This window comes from Protopterus annectens, chromosome 8.part0 (genome assembly GCF_019279795.1).
Source record: "Protopterus annectens isolate FY-2018-M chromosome 8.part0, PAN1.0, whole genome shotgun sequence".
NCBI classification, from domain to species: Eukaryota; Metazoa; Chordata; order Ceratodontiformes; family Protopteridae; genus Protopterus; species Protopterus annectens.
Genome location: NC_056741.1, coordinates 574,433,059 through 574,451,346, shown reverse-complemented (window position 1 = coordinate 574,451,346; position 18,288 = coordinate 574,433,059). Strand labels below are relative to the sequence as shown.

Sequence of the window (18,288 nt, the reverse complement as noted above, 5' to 3'; positions counted from 1 at the left end):
GGGTCCCCAGGTCCCTAATTACTTCTTCTGTACTTAATGGATTTCCACCTATGTGGTAATTTGTGGGCACTTTGTTTTTGCCAAAGGGGATGACTATACACTTTTTGGCATTTAGCTTGAGGCCATGGCTCTGGCACCAGTTGTCTGTTTCTATGAGGCCCTTTTGGAGGATGCTTGTGTCGGCTGGAGAGTCGATTATGGCACCCAGTTTGCAGTCATCTGCGAACTTGGTCAGCCACAGTCCTTCTGTGTTGGCCTGTACCTCCGAGAAATATATACCGAACAAGAGAGGTCCCAGGACTGAGCCTTGTGGGACACCACTTGTAACTGGTTTGGAGTCTGACATGGCTCCAGCAATTCTAACCATGTGGGTTCTGTCCTTGAGCCAGTTTGCAATCCATCTAGTGACATAGGGGTTTATATTTAAGCTGGTGAGCTTATCTATAATGCCCGAGTGGGGTATTGTATCGAAGGCTTTTGCGAGGTCCAGGTAGGCTGTGTGGACCACCTTCCCCTCGTCAATGGCCTTGGTGACTGTTTCAAAGAAATCAACCGGTTTAAGAGGCAGGATCTGCCCTTAAAGCCGAACTGGGTAGGATCCAGTGTTTGTAGGTCCCCAATATCTTTATTTATGAGGTCCATGATGATCCTTTCCATAGCTTTATATATACACACACACATATGTGTGTGTATATATATATATATATATATATATATATATATATATATATATTTATCTATATATACATACATACATACATAACTGGCTCCCCACTTAAACACCATGTTCAATAATAGCCTTGCATCAGGCTTTGTGCCCACTGAATGGCGCACAGCAACAGTTATCCCACTTCAAAAAGGGGGAGCCACCACTGATCCCGGGAACTGTCGACCTATTAGTGTGACGGGCCTGGTCTGCAAGGCCATGGAATGTATCTTCATGGAATTCCTAAACAAAGACATTGGAAACCTCCAAACTCTGGATACCACCCAGTTCGGGTTTGTGAAAGGCAGATCATGCCTCCTGAAACTGATCGACTTCATACACTATATATTCAATCCAGAGGTTCGCCACAGTAATCACCTGGCTCTTTCAATGTTATATCGAGCTAAGCTGTTCAGTCACAGAAGCGGCATGTAGCAAAAACCACTTCAATAAACGCTGCTATTATTCAAGATAGCAAAAGTCACTTCAATAAACGCTGCTATTATTCGGAATATGTGCACAACAACTGTAAAGATATGCTAAGAGACTTAAAGGTACTTCTCGTAGTATAGATGCTCCAAAATACGAAAAAATACTTTTCACAGTACTTTATTTGTAAGCTGCTAAAATCTGTCACATTTAAATACTACTTATTCATCTACCATTGGTTAATTGTGAAGTCAATTAATACATCATTTCCCTAACCTACCTGTTATAAATAATTTTAAGCTAAAAGTGATTAAAATTCTAAAAACATTCTTATTTGATTAAACACTATCCTTTAAACATTTATAAAAACAGTATACATAAATGAGAAACAAAAAATAAAAGTAGCAGCACTAGTGTGAATCATAATTAACATAACAATCTATTAAGCACAATACAATAACAGTTCCATTGACTCCTGTACTGGTGAACATGACAACTAACACCTTTAGAATTTCTTATCATTAACATTAATAAAGACCTTGCCATTAGAGAAATTGGCACAGTAGAATGTATTATTTATTCATAGAATATTTCTCCTATTTATGTTTTTATTTCCTCGTAGACAATTTCCTGTTCTTTAATATGGGTTTTAAGGGCACCTTATCATTAATTCCAGGATTCACGTCTGCTCTGAGACGTACTATCCATCTAAGCTCACATTCTTCCGTGTAATTATTTATATCACCACCCCTCAATGTGGTCTCTATTACTTGTAGAACCATAAAACTAAAAACATGTGATTTCCCCATAGTATAAACATGTTTTGCCAAGGCATTGTGAACATAGCCTATACGTATGTTATATAAATGGTCCCTTATCCTTTCTCTTAGCTTTCTATTCATTTTCCCTATATAGAAAGCATCACATTGGGAACACTTAGCAAGATATACTAAATTCTGACTCTGGCAATTTGTGTTTGTGTAGAAGTTTATTAGTACTCGGATGTATAAATTCACTATTGGTATTAATATAACTACACTGTCCGCAGTTGCCACATGGTAGTGTAGAAAATGCATCCAATACACTACCATGTGGCAACTGCGGACAGTGTAGTTATATTAATACCAATAGTGAATATATATGTATATGTATATATATATATATATATATACATACATATATATATATATATATATATATATATACATATACATATATATATATATACATATATATATATATATATATATATATATATATATGTGTATATATACATATATATACATATATATATATATATATATATATATATATATATATATATATATATATATATATATATATATATATATATATATATATATATATATATATATATAAGTATATATACATATAAATATATATATACATATATATATATATATATATATATATATATATATACATACATATATATATATATATATATATATATATACACATATATATATATATATATATATATATATATACACATACATATATATATATATATATATATATATATACACATATATATATATATATATATATACATATATATACATATATATATATATATATATATATATATATATATATATATATATATATATATATATATATATATATATATATATATATATATATATATACATATATATATATATATATATATATATATATATATATATATATATATATATATATATATATATATATATATATATATATATACATATATATATATATATATATATATATATATATATATATATATATATATATACATATATATATATATATATACATATATACACATATATATATACATATATATATATATATATATATATATATATATATATATATATATATATATATATATATATATATATATATATATATATATATATATATATATATATATATATATATATATATATATATATATATATATATATATATATATATATATATATATATATATATGCATATATATATATATATATATATATATATATATATATATATATATATATATATATATATATATATATATATATATATATATACATATATATATATATATATATATATATATATATATATATATATATATATATATATATATATATATATATATATATATATATATACATATATATATATATATATATATATATATATATATATATATATATATATATATATATATATATATACATATATATATATATATATATATATATATATATATATATATATATATATATATATATATATATATATATATATATATATATATATATATATATATATATATATACATATATATATATATATATATATATATATATTTATATATATATATATATATATATATATATATATATATATATATATATATATATATACACATATATATATGACCCCTCGTTGGTCAGGTCCACATCTCACCCCCACCCCCAAGTAAAGAACCCTCCATAAAAAAACTTCTCCAAAGCCAACTTCAAGCTACTCAAGTCAGAAATGACAAACTTCATGACACCCATGCAGACGGGAACTGGAAGTTCGACCACTGAATCCTACACTAGTGCACTATATGAGCACATCCACTCGTGCATGAATAATGCATCCAAACAGAACCAGGACGGTTTCCACCAAAAAATGAACCCAATCTGGTGTTCCCCTGCCATAAACAAACTATACAATAGAAGGAAGAATCTGTTGCAGAAAAGAGGAAAATCCCAGAATGCAAAAAACTCCCATACCAGCCTCAGTAAGAAGCGGAGATTCCTCTTAAAATCCTCTAAAGCTAGTTATGAAAATAAAATTGCCAAAGATTCCAAGGACAACCACAAGGCATTCTGTAGTTATGTCAAGAATCTAAATGGCAATGCTCAGATCTGCTCTGAGCTACAACAGAATGGCATTAAATATACTGATCCCAAGGATATTGCCAATATCCTGGCAGATCGATTCATTGCCAACTTCACCCCCCTCTCACCCCTTAAAGCGCCCATCTCAATACCAAAATATTGCCAAATTCTGGTCAGAAAATCCTTCTATGTGGCACACCTCATCACTAAGGGCTTGTCATCCAGAAAAAAGGAGGTCATTGTCCCACTGTACTCATCACTCATTAGACCCATTATAGAGTACAACGCCCCATTTAGTATGTACCTCACAAGACATCTGCAACAACTGGAAAGGCCACAGAAATACCTCACTAAAAGAATCACAGGCCTAAAGCAGATGCCCCATGCTGAAAAACTCCAGCTATGTTCTGTCGCATATCGCCCACTCAGAGATGATCTCTGCTTAACATACAAGGCCATGTCAAACCCAGTGCTGTTGGACATGCTACACCTAAAGAAATCCCAATCTCTCAGAGCTACACACTCCAGGGATCTAAATCTGGTCATCACAGTGAACAAAACATGCTGGGGGTGATAGGTTCCTGAACCAGAGACTCCCCATACTCTGGAATAGACTGCCCATACATGTCAAGCTGAGCGCCTCTTTGGCCCTCTTCAAAAGGAGCCTTGACTATTGGATGGGAGATAGGAAATTCACCCTGGGGATCATGTCAGTCACCCTGCTAGACAGGGGACCTGGGAAGAAATAGCCAGGGAATTGATATGGCTAGGCTTGTATAGGCCCTAGGGCTGATAGCCTAGTACCAACCTATGAAGAAGAAGTATAGAAAGGGTCACATAACTGAGTGGCTTTAAAATACTTCTCAAATACTATGCATGAACCTTCAACAAACTATTTTAGCACAAAGAATGAATCTTTGGAGACTGGAATATGAGGGAGGAATTGATCCCCTTCTTTGGAATGGGTTAATACTGTAGCATATGGGAGGAGGGTCTATATTAGAGTGCCGAAATCGCATTGCAGCGAACACATATTCATCAACCCTAATTCAGTGAAAATCATTTCAGCGATTCACTGAATTTACTGATGGCAAGGAAATACCAACTGCAGCACAATGGACCAACAGCTAAGCAAACCAAACCCACCCAGGTGGGGGGGCTTCATCCTCAAACCCCCCAACTATATATATCAGCTCTGAGATTGCATTACAGTGGAGAAAAGGGCAAAGTTGTGCTGTATGGCAAGTATTTCCTTTCTCTCGGTAAATTCAGCGAATCGCTGAAATGAATTTCACTGTATGATGGTCAATTATTAGGTGTTTGCTGCAGTGCGATTTTGGCAGACTAATATAGACCCCGGGATGAAGTTATCCCCCATCACAACAGATGGATAATTTTTATGAGTTAATGTTTTAAGGCAAGTTAGTTTGCTGATAGAATATGTAAGAGCAACCATTTTATACAAGCTAAAATTCCTTTTGTGATGTGACATTTGAATGAGCTAAAATAACTTGTTTTTTTTCTAGAACAGGTTAAATTGGAGAAGAAATGAAAACAGTGAACTGGCTTTTTGTGCTGTCGTCTGACTGTTGGTTGAGCAAAATTGGACACATTTTATTTATGAGACAAAGTAAGACAATTGTCTTCAGGCTTTGGAGATGGAAAATGAAAATGTTCATAAGTGTTTGGAGATGCTGAGGATTGAATCCAAGACCTCATACATGCAAAATATGTGCTGTGCAATGAGATATACCCCACCCGTCGATTTTAGAAAAATTCTAAAATTGTGAGAGATATGTAATGGGGAGACGAGGTGAAGAGTTTTATTAGAATAAATGAAGGAAAACTGTCATTTAATGTTATGTAATTAATAGACGTGTTATCAGATGCAGAAAGCAGCTTATAAGATGTAACATATGTAAATCCAAGGACTGTATGAGAGGGGATTTCAGTAACAGAACACAAAATCTTTACACGGAAAAAAGACAATTTATATAGGAATGCAGTCCAAGCTGTACATGTTGGCATGCAAAGGGTCATTTTATCTGGGTTCTTCCATTATGTATGTACAGGCAGTTGTATAATATAGGAGATGGGGAAGGAAAGGAACAAGAAATAATTATCAAGAAAAAAGATGCCGAAAGATAGGTGTTCAAGTGTAGCATGATTGAAACATATATGGCTACAGTTTGAAAGAGCAAATGCTCATACAAGTGAATGCTTTTACTCATGTAAAAAAAAAAAAAAAAAATATATATATATATATATATATATATATATATATATATATATATATATATATAAGTTTATATGAGCAAATTGTCTTTCTAATGGACGAGGTTCAGGAAATGTGCCACCAACTGGAGACTGATTTTGCAGGACCTATCCACTCCAAACGTTTAAAAGAGACTTACCAATCCATGTCTGAAAATGAAAACAAGCTAAGAAACACCAAAATTACCAACTTAGGAGAGATTACGATGATTTTGCCAGAGGGAACATTTTTGTTTGGGCGAAACCTGGGTTGGATCGTAGGAGGATTGACATAGACACAGAGACTTTGCAGCAGGCACAATACCCGCAGCGAAATACTTCCGCTTCAGCCAGGATGGCTGAGCCATTGAGCAGAGCGCCGCGGTCAAGCACCACGGCTTTGTCATCAGAGCGACTTCATAGCCCGAGGCGAGGCGTGTCGATGAAGGATGACGTCCATGGCTCTGCTGCCGTGCCTTCTTCCTGTCGTACCATGACACTACAGCGATGCCAGAGTCCTAGGAAGGACTTACCAATGGACGTTGATACTCTATTCTCTGCCGTGATTCCCCCCACAGTGGCGGTCTCCTCTCCTCTCCTCTGGCTGCTTCCATTGGGACTCCTGATGTACCAAGTGCCTCCATGCATTCGGTGGATGGTTCTTCACCCAGACTGCATGATGCAGCTGGTACAGTGGCGGTCTCTTCTCCTCCGGCCGCTTCCATTGGGACTCCTGATGTACCGAGTGCCTCTATGCATTCGGTGGATGGTTCTTCACCCAGACCGCATGATGCAGCTGACCACTGCCTTTCTCATAGTGGGGCCCATGAGGATGTCAGTCAGGGGAGTGGAACAGCAACAGCGTCGAGGTTAGGGGCTAGACCTAAGGATATGTTTTCACAACAAAATTTTCTGAACAACCTGCCCGTTCCTGTCAAAAAGAAGGGACCTTGGAAACGCTCTCGGAGCGAGAGCAGGGACACACAGAACAAGAAGAGGTACTTAGACTGACTAATGACATTAATAATATTGTCTATAATATATCTAGCTATGTTTTAAGTCCACATGAACTCCATGTACTGAACAAGGGATTGTCTTTTGTGCCTAGTAAAGAAAGTGTTTTTCATGAAGTTATCATGGATGTTATGATGTTTTGTAGGACTGCAGCCCTACGAAGTATGTTTGGATCTAACAATTTTAGTAGGGCTACTTTGAGACAACCCAGTGTCTTTGTTCCCACTTTCACTGCTTCTATGAGCCTTTTTATTAATGCCTGTGAAAGAGATTTAATGGCATATTTTCACAGTGGTTTTTCACATAAATACTATAATTTGACCCCTACACAGAAACAAGCTCTGTATGATTTGTGCAATAATAGTAATATAACTATTAAGATGGCAGATAAAGGGGGGGCCACCGTGGTCATGGACACCAGTTTTTATCTTGATAAATTGAAATCTCTCCTGTCCGATGGGGAGACCTACATATCCATCAATCCACTCAAGGTTAAGCTTATTATAGATAGGGTTCATCTGTGCCTGAAACAACTTTTACAAAGGGGAGTTGTTACTGAGGATTTATACAACTTCCTTAGGATAGATGACGTGGTGACCCCTGTTTTCAAGGGCCTTCCCAAAATACACAAGTCCCTGAATGACCCACCCATTAGACCCATAGTATCTGGCAGAAAATGGGTTACGGAAAATGCCTCGATCTGGTTGGAAACTGTTTTACGACCTGTAGTGGATGGCATTGACAATATTTTATCAGATACAGGTGGCTTTTTGAGAGCACTAGGTGAGGTAGAAAAAGGGGCCAATGATGACTCTTATCTTATGGTGACCCTGGATGTGGCCAGCCTTTTCACGGTCATTAATAATGATTATGGAATTAAAGCTATAGCTGAAATTTTACAAACAAAAGAGGTTGAGCACTCTAAGATAGAACTGATTACCGTCTTGCTACGTTTAGTACTTGAGCATAATGTTTTTTTGGGCCCAGACCAGTTATACCAACAAGCACAGGGTGTAGCGATGGGCACACCCTGTGCTAACACCTATGCCAACCTTGTTCTCTCATATTGGGAGGATCATTATATCTACAATCATCCACAATGGTGGCCACTTGTCAGGCTGTACAGACGTTATGTGGATGATGTTTTTATCCTGTGGACAGGGGATGATGAGTCAATGGATTGCTTTGTGGAATATCTTAACTCCACCACTTCATTCTTTAGGTTCACAAAGGTAGCCTCTCGGGACAGGATAGATTTTTTGGATGTCCTTATTACACAAACCGATACTGGATTCTCCACAGGTTTGTTTAGGAAAGAATGCTGGAAGAACACGCTGTTAACTTTTGACAGCATGCATCCCCGCTATACCTTCCCTGGAGTCATCAAGGGACAGGTAAGCAGACTATCAAGGATCTGCACTGATGAACCTAGTTTTGAGGGGGAAACTAACAAGTTAAAAAGCCTCCTACATGATAGGGGATACCAGGGACAGATGGTGGACAGGACCATCTCCATTAGTAAGGCTAAAAGGAACACTGAATACAAACCATGGCTACATTCAAGTAAATCGGTGGTGAAAGTGGGTAGGACAGAAGGAAATCCCCTTAAAATGACTTTTACTTATAGTAGCAATATACATGATATTACCAACATAGTCAAAAGTAACTGGAATGTCCTCATCAGTGATGATAAGGTCAAAGATGTTGTAGGTCTGGCGCCTGTTTTTGGATTTAGGAAAAATAAAAGTTTAAAAGACCTCTTGTGTAGGGAACGCACCATGCCTCAAAGGGCCTTCTTTAAACAAGTAGGTAGTGCACCTTGTGGAGCTTGTAAAGCTTGTCCCCATATTAATAGAGATACGGTGTTTAAGCACCACATCACAGGTAGGACGTCAGAATTGAAAGCTAGGGCAACTTGTAGGACGAAGAACGTTGTGTACATGGCTGAGTGTGGTTCTTGCCCATGTTTCTATGTGGGCAAGACTAACAACATGTTCAAAGTGAGACTGTTACAACACTTATCAGCCATTAGAAATGGTGATATTCACAATGCCTTATTCAGGCATATCAGTGACTTTCCTACACATGCTTTTACATTCAGGGCTATTGCTAATGTCACATTGAATAAGAGAGGGGGCGATATAAAACTGCAAACAGAACTTGCTGAGTCTAGGTGGATCATTGAATTTATGGCTCATAAATGGCCGGGTCTTAATGATGTTGTACCTATGAAACCCGCCCTTAGAAATAGGCGGGTTTTTTATTGATTTTGATTGGTTTAGATTTGTTTTAAATATGGTCCTAGGATAATTACAATTTGTCTGAGGAAGGGTAACACCCGAAAGCGCTAACATCTTTTATCTGGCTTCTGGATTTTAATTTGTTTTAATAAAGATCTTTCCTATAACAGCAGCATCCTTGTGGAGGTTTTTTCTTTATTTGAACATACATGCAAAATATGTGCTGTGCAATGAGATATACCCCACCCGTCGATTTTAGAAAAATTCTAAAATTGTGAGAGATATGTAATGGGGAGACGAGGTGAAGAGTTTTATTAGAATAAATGAAGGAAAACTGTCATTTAATGTTATGTAATTAATAGACGTGTTATCAGATGCAGAAAGCAGCTTATAAGATGTAACATATGTAAATCCAAGGACTGTATGAGAGGGGATTTCAGTAACAGAACACAAAATCTTTACACGGAAAAAAGACAATTTATATAGGAATGTAGTCCAAGCTGTACATGTTGGCATGCAAAGGGTCATTTTATCTGGGTTCTTCCATTATGTATGTACAGGCAGTTGTATAATATAGGAGATGGGGAAGGAAAGGAACAAGAAATAATTATCAAGAAAAAAGATGCCGAAAGATAGGTGTTCAAGTGTAGCATGATTGAAACATATATGGCTACAGTTTGAAAGAGCAAATGCTCATACAAGTGAATGCTTTTACTCATGTAAAAAAAAAAAAAAAAAAAAAAAATATATATATATATATATATATATATATATATATATATATAAGTTTATATGAGCAAATTGTCTTTCTAATGGACTTTTTACCAGCAGGCTTTTGTGTGGGATCACATTTCAGTGGGGTAAGAAAATTTACCTATTGCCCACTGTTGTGTGATCTCATAGTTAGATATATAATTAGCAGGGGGTGTGGGGGTGCAGGGAGGTTTGCCTCCTTGCAAAAAAAAATTAATTTAGGTTTTCATATTTTTGATCACTTTACATTGTACTTTCGCTGTTGCGAATGTACGATATTTCATGACACACTCAGTTTTATGCCTGTGTGTGTGTGTGTGTGTGTGTGTGTGTGTGTGTGTGTGTGTGTGTGTGTGTGTATATATATATATATATATATATATATATATATATATATATATATATATATATATATATATATATATATATATATACATATATATATATATATGTATATTATTTAGAGAGTAAAGGAGACATTTAAAGAATTATGAGTATGCCTCAGTAGATATGAAGGGAAGAGGTGAGATTTTTGTGAAAAACAAGACAGTATGGATAGAAATTAAAATATAATTGGTTTGTGTGATTGCAGTTATAATTTAAAATAAAAAGGTTTGCTGATAAACTTTTCATCTGCTTGCATGTGCCTGATATAAATGACACTACTACTACTGCAAACTGTTCTGTCAGCTTGATATATTAATTTTATGCATTTAGATTCCTGCAAGTTTTTATTTATTCAGGTCTCAACAAACAGGTCTTATTTCTTTGTGGTCTACCTATCAAGTCATTTGGGTATGTAGCTTCATTTTGTTTTAGCCTCTCCATTAGTTAGGAATATGCAAGGCTTGGTCTAGTAGTTGATTTGTATGAGAAACTGCCTAGAAAGAACATAAAAAATGGGAGAGGGAATAGTTCCTTATAAAGAAATGACAACAAATGGATATCCTAGCAGATTGCATTGGGAACACTCTTCTGTGTGATTGTAAGCATTTGTGTCCATTAATGCTACAGGGGTAACTACAGTTGCAGACTACCCAGAAGTAAATGGAGCAAAGATGTCATAAAGGGAGGAAGAAAAAAAGTGTACAGGTAATTTCAAAAATTGTTAGGTTGGTAAATGTAGAACAGAAGTTCAGGCATTCAGAGAAAAGGAACAAAGCGGTGTATTCTTGTTTGTATAAGATGTGGAGGGCAACTAGCTTATGGCAGCTGGAGCTCTGTAGAGGTATTTACAGTATTGTTAGCGAGATTTTGAAAGTATGTTCTATACAAAAATAATGTTGGTTCCAAGTGCGTATATTATGAGGAAGAGGAAAGGTAACTCATAGGAAGAAGTCTGTGGCTTCCTATCATCATATAGATTTGGTAGAGAGCCAGAGTAGTGTTCACCAGGTATGGTAGAGATATAGAATCGAGAGTGATAAACAAGCATGGCATTCAGTACTTTTGGGATGTTACCAGCTCGCTTTTCCATTGGGTCCAAGGGTGTGAGAGAAGGTATAATAAATTAGCTTATACTGACTTTTTTGGCCTACTCCGTCACCAATCTCCTTCCTTAGTTTTCTGACTTGTTTGCTGCCTCCCTTCTCTGGCCATAGACATGGTACCAGCTGCTGAGAGCTACCATCCATGGGTAGAATGGATTTTATTTTGGTTTGCCTGTTTTTGCCCATCTTCGATTCAGCTGATATCCAGCATGCAATGATGCTATGTGGAACATGACTATAAACTATCCGTTTGTGCATTTTTTTAGTCTCTATAGCAAACTGTAAACAAAGCCAGAAGCTGGAAATAAATCCCCCAACCCATAACAAGCGAGTCAGTAAAATGTCAGTCATTCTTATCTCCAACTCACTCCTTAGGGACTCTGTTCTGCTTATCAAGCCTGAGCCTTTTGGGCTGTCGTCATGGTTCCAGCAATGTTCACCTTACTACCAGCTTGGTTTATGCTGACTTTTTAATCATGTCAGCCCTTATCTTCCACAGGTATATAAATCTTTAAGCATTATATCTCATGGAAATGGACCACTCTGTTTAATACATGACATGGGATTAAACATCTGAAACTGTGAAATCAGAACATTTGGGTTTCTCAAAAGCCAGTACTTTAAGACAGCTGGATGTCTTGTATCTTTGATAGCAGATGTCTCTTGCTGCATAAATCTCTTAAGTTCTGATATCATGGGCTGTTTGTCAAACTTTGAAAGTTCTATAAAATCAGGTTGTGTTCATCCTTTTCAAACCACCTAGATTTAAAGGCATTCATACAAACAAGTGTGCATTTGCTTAGATTAGCTGTTCTCCCTTTTTCACTAGCTTCAGATAACCACTAAAGCTATGCTTCAGTGGCCACAAGGTAGTTGACTGATCTTTCATTTTAGAAAGCCTGCCACTCCTGTTATGGTTGACCAGGTCTTGTGTCTCTCACCATTTGCTGTGGCTGCTGTTACCTTCTTGAACTTCTGTGGTGGTATAGTAGCTGCTGAATTCCGATGGCTGTTGGGATTCCCCTCAGAACTGATTTCATACAGATGAATGTGTAAGGATACTAACTGTTCAAAACTTGTGGTCTGTTTAGTCTGTCTTTGTGTTGCAGCTGTTCTTTGCCTGCCCTTGACCCACCATTTCCTTGTTCTAGTCCAGACAGATCTGAATTTCTCTAATGATTTATACTGCCTCTGACTTTTCATGTTAGATGAGGCAATGCTTTTTCACTGGCAATATCTCCATTTCAGCTGCTACTCGCATCTCCTATCCCCTGAGATGTTTCTTCAGCTGTATCTTACTTGTCCCTGTATAATGCAGTGCATCAAATCATTCTCATTTCTCTTTTTTTCATCATCTCCTAGTTTCTTCATTATTTTAGGAGGTCTTTGTTACAGCTTTCTACCAGATTCATTTCAGTGTATATCATTGTGGTCTCTAGAACTGCATGCATTAGTCCATATGTAGTTTGACCTCAATCTGTGAAATACACTTCTCTGTGCACCCTGGCTCCTACTGATGTTCACTGCAGTTCTGCATTGCGTGTTATGATTCTTCTTGAAGGTAATAGTTACCTTCAGATCTTTCTGTGCGTCTCCTGGTTAGGGTAATCCCAGTAAGAGTATAAGTACTTCAGAGATTAGGTGGGTTTGCCTTAATGGAAGGTCTTCACCTAATAGGCACAATGTACAGGGTTTGATTCTGACCTTGGATTATTGACTAGGCTTACAATGGCCCTTCAGTGCAGTTAGCCTAGTATTCACGTATGAACCTGTAACCCACTTGACACAGCTTCATTAGACCGAACTGACAAGATATCTGTCTGTGAAGCCAATCTCTCATCCACTGGCCAGAGAATCAGCTTTCAGTAAGTAGTTCCAACCAACCTGACATGACCTTCCTCTGTTAGAAGTGAGAATAAATAAGCCCATGATTAGTTTTGATGCCCACCTTTATTTTTGGGTGTTACTACTACCAACCTCTCAATGTGTGCAAAAAAAAGTCTGCCATTGGTACACCAAGCACCACTTCCAACTGTTAACACATTGAGAAACAACTCCTTTAGACTGTGTCTTATTGTTTCAGAGAATCTTGTACCTCTTCCCTGGTTACTAATCTCTCAGTCCCATACATATGTGCCTTAACTTCTCAAAGTGGCCCTCTGCCTTGCCATTAAATAGAAAAGAGATGGATTTATTCTCTGCTTTCATCCCAAGAAGATAAACTGTGTAAACACTAATCAGATGTACTCATTTCGTATCTGTGCCTTATTTTTAGCATCCTCTCCCAAGACGGTAACTGTTGATTCACAATGTAATGAATAACTGATAACAAACCAGTTTGCATAGTCTGTTATATATACAGTTTTGATTGTGGTATGAGGTCATGTGTAGTTGGGTAATTCAGCCAGTATTTAATAACAATAGCATCTGCTTGTTGATTTTTGCTATTTTTTTCTCCATATTGCTTTGTTTTCTTAACTTTTATTTTTTATTCTCAGATGCCACGAGGTCACCCAAGAATGTTGCAACACCACAGTCTTCTGAGAGCATCCATATCTACATCCTTTTTTTAATTCTTGGTTTTATATTTCTGTGGAACTAACTGATGAGATATTTTGCGGGTTTAGGAAGAAAGTGGATGAGAATTGCTGAGTGAGCTAAAGAATAAAAATGTAGCACTTTATAACAAATAATTCTGGGAACCAGATGGACAACTTTGTGTTTACTGAATGCTTCCAGTACAGACAGATAAATTTACCAAGAAAATGCATACGTATATTTTTTCAGTATGAAGACACACTCAGAACAAGCTTTTATGCATTTGAACTTATTTTCTTTCTACAAATGAGGCCTTGTATAAGTGGTTACTGTTCTGGCGGCAGTAAGTTCAGGCATCATTATGCTTCAGTCCTAGGCTTGAGAAATGGAAAAAAAAATCGTTGTTAATTTTATGTTTGAAGAGGCTGTATAAACTATCAGGGATCCCACTGGTTTATGATCAGTCTTGCAGTAAATGATTCAGCACTCTATGGCAGCAGCATACGACATAATTATCCCATGGGGAATCCACTGACAAGCCACTAATTGTTGAAGAAGCAATTTCGCCATCACACCCACAATGTCAGAAATTAACATCTTGGATGGTTTTGCATTAAATGAGCAGTTCATATGGGACTGCTACTTAAGAAAGGTAAGTGCTTCTCTTATTTTAAAGTAATGAACATAACAATGACCCAAGCATGGGGTAAGCCAGAAGGATTGGAAACAGAAATACCCAGGCATATTCAGGCATGTCTCATCCTTGTTTTTGATCAAAACGGAAATAAAATTATTACGTCATTAATATTTCATATATTTTTCTACATCATGCTTTTGTTCTCAGTGACATTGTTTTTTATCTTATAGCTTCTTCTCCTCAGCTGCCTTGGAGGTCTGGCAAAAGTTACCCTCCCAGACTATATATTAATACTATTTGATTTGCCTGCATTGTTATATAGTCAGGCCTGGTGTTAGATGCCCGTATTTGTATAATCAGGCCTGGTGTTACTGTACTTGCACACATTGGGAAGGTTGTTTCTATAGTGTATATAGACTGTTACAACGAGTATTTTTCCCCAAAGTACCAAATGTATTTCCCCTGAAGTAGCCACTGCTGCAAAACTCCCCTGCTGTAGTAGCTGAGGGTAACATTACTTTTTTTTAATGTAGAATTTAGGACTGTAGAGTGTTAGGGCTTGAATCAGTAAGACTCTGCTAGTGGTTTCCCAGTTGACAACTGCTGATCATAACAGTTGTTGTTTGCCTCAGACTGAGGTTTACTTGTTTCTTCTCATAACAGTGGTCTGTAGTGACTCATGTTTTAGCAGTGTGTAGGTGAGTACTAGGCTAGCTGCCCATGTGGGCCATTTTAAGCCTAGCCAATTTCCCTTACAGGTGAGAATCAAATTCTGTACCTTGTGTCTGTGAGGTAAACATCTTAACCATTATACCAACCCATTTGCACTTCCTTAAGTGATCTTGCCATCCCAGTATGTGGTTGTGGGCCCATCTTTGGTTTGTACCAGCACTGAATGCTAATTGTTCCTTTCGTTTCCTAATGTATTAGCATTCTACTGCATCTTTGCTCAGCTGTAAGTTGTATTAGTTGAGTGATGTACTGTAACAGTGCATAACAGACTTTTGCTGCGCATACAGCTCCATAACTTTCAGTGCATAACAGACTTTTGCTGAGCATACAGCTCCATAACTTTCAAAGTCATGTAGTGAGTGGCACCTTAACTCAGAAGTGGATGTGCAAACCAAACCGTGCAATCTACAGTTTGAAAAACATAAGCAGGTAGCCATATTGGCTCATTTGCACATTCCAGCAACTAGTCAGACATTAAAGTATCATCCAAACATTATAAAATCAGCAGCCTCACTCAGATAATGTAGTACATATAGCTCACCGAAAAAGTGCTGCCTTCTTCAATAAACTTGATTTTGTTTTACTTGAAATTCTGTCCAAATAAGTAATGCTGAAAGTGTTCTAATGACATCATCCTTGAGCTAGAGTAAGTGTTTAAGGAAATAAAATGAAAATGTTTGCTGCACTTGTATTTTTTTATTGTTTTATTAAAATACTATGATAGGCAAAATCACTCACTCCTGACCAGTTTGTTGTTAAGCCACACACTTTTGTTGGTAGTATATCTTACAAGGCTAATTATGCATGACTACCCATCCATTGTTCTCTGTTACGTTAACCTTGTAGTCATATGGCTGGGAAGACTCAAAACTGAACTTTCTGCCATCAGAGTGAAAACAGATGGATTTTCTTTCAGTGAGCTTGAAAGCTTTGTTAAGGTTCCTTCAGGACTGAGATTGTTTTCTGAGGTTACAAGGGGAGTAGGATTAGTTAGTTTCCTATAGTAAAAATGAGCACAGAGCTAATTTACTTTTCTGTAGTTACAGTGAATGTAGGTTTAGTTTTCTATCCTTACAATGGATGCAGGGTTTGCTATATTTCTGTAGTTAGATCGAGTATAAGATAAGCTCGCTTTCTGTAATTACAGTGAGTGTAGGATTGATTAGTTGGCAGGATGGACAATTAAAGGTTTACTTCAGTTGAAGGTGAGCTGTGATTTTTCCAGACTGCAGAGCCCTCTGCTAGTGCAAAGATGCATATATATATATATATTTTTTTTTGCTTCCCATCCTTTGGTGAACTGAGGCCCTGAGGCATCTGCTTCACTAATCACTATTGCTCATTCATCCCTCTAACTGGTAAGAAGCACATGCCAATTACCTGGGGCTGTATCACTAAACAGTGACATTTTTTTTTCTTTGCCCTCCCTGATATTCACCCCTTGTTGTGGTACTGCTAATACACAGTGGCCTGCATTCAGTCAGCTGTTCTTTCTACTTGTGTTTCGTATCATTATGTGGCCAATCCTGCCATCAGTGTTGTTTGTGAAGCCGTTTGTAAGCCACAGCAGTCTTTATTAGTTAAGGCTGTCATGGAATTTTATTGTTCAGCCTGCTTCTGAATAAGGTGAGCTGGCACTCTGCTGCTTGCATTTCTCCTTTGTCCATACCTCCTGCACTTTGGTTACTGTTTGTTCTTGGGTTGCTAATAACACAGGCAGATACCCATGTATTTATTTTACCTTAGCAGGGTTCTTTTTTGCTACTAAGGTATTGTAGTGCCAAGTTTAACACCCCCAGATCCCTTTCTCACCACCCTGTCAGTAAACCACAGTGTCTTCTAGTGCCCCTTATGCCTGGCCAAATTATCATTAGACAATATGAACGCCATTTCTAATGCCCCCCTGAAAATATACCATAGGCTAGTAGGATTAAGCTGGTCCACAATATAAAATAAATAAAATGAATGATCCGAAAAAGTAAAAATAAATAAATAAATAAAAATCCACACCACTGGTATGATATTTCCAAGTCTGACGAACACACATATTTCTATTGCATGTAACTTGTGTGGTTGTGGAGGAAGGCTATATAAGCAGTAAAACTAGAAAACAAAATTGACAGGAGTGTATGCCCCAGAGAGGTATGCAGAATGATTGGTGAGCATCTTGGAAGATGCTTCTTTTTTGGGTTAGAGAGAGGGGGGATGAGCTTTATCACACCAGGATCACTGTGATAGCAGAGAAAGTGGGTGATGCAGGATGGGGGGCAGTTTTCAGGGTAGGGTGCTTCCTGGGACATGTGTGCCAGTAGGTTGCCCCTTGTTTGAAGCAGCCAGAGGAAAAAAGAAGAGATTTCAGAGTGATCTTCAAAGAACATACATGTCTAAACATTTGGTGTGATTGAAGTTGCAGTAAATATCTTTCATCTCATCCCTTTCCAAGGCAAATGTGTGCTAGAAGGAGAGTGCTGCTGTCGCTAGTTTCATGGATGTATAGCACCACTGTCACCAGTGTGAAGTTCTACTAGCTTAGAGGAGGTCTGAATCTCATAATCCTCAACCAGTTGTGAAGAAATGTCCAAGATGGCAACAGAAG

General features: G+C 36.7%; 1 protein-coding gene across 2 annotated transcripts in view; it reads left to right on the top strand.

The window, feature by feature from the left end:
- The window catches only part of EFNA4 (ephrin A4), an 864,452-nt gene that overhangs the window by 758,851 nt on the left and 87,313 nt on the right, over positions 1-18,288 (top strand). For both annotated transcript variants that reach the window (XM_044080068.1, XM_044080067.1), the window contains exon 5: positions 14,284-14,975. In XM_044080068.1, the coding sequence (XP_043936003.1) occupies positions 14,284-14,387 (104 nt within the window). In that variant the 3' untranslated portion in view covers positions 14,388-14,975. The remainder of the gene's footprint in view (positions 1-14,283; positions 14,976-18,288) is intronic.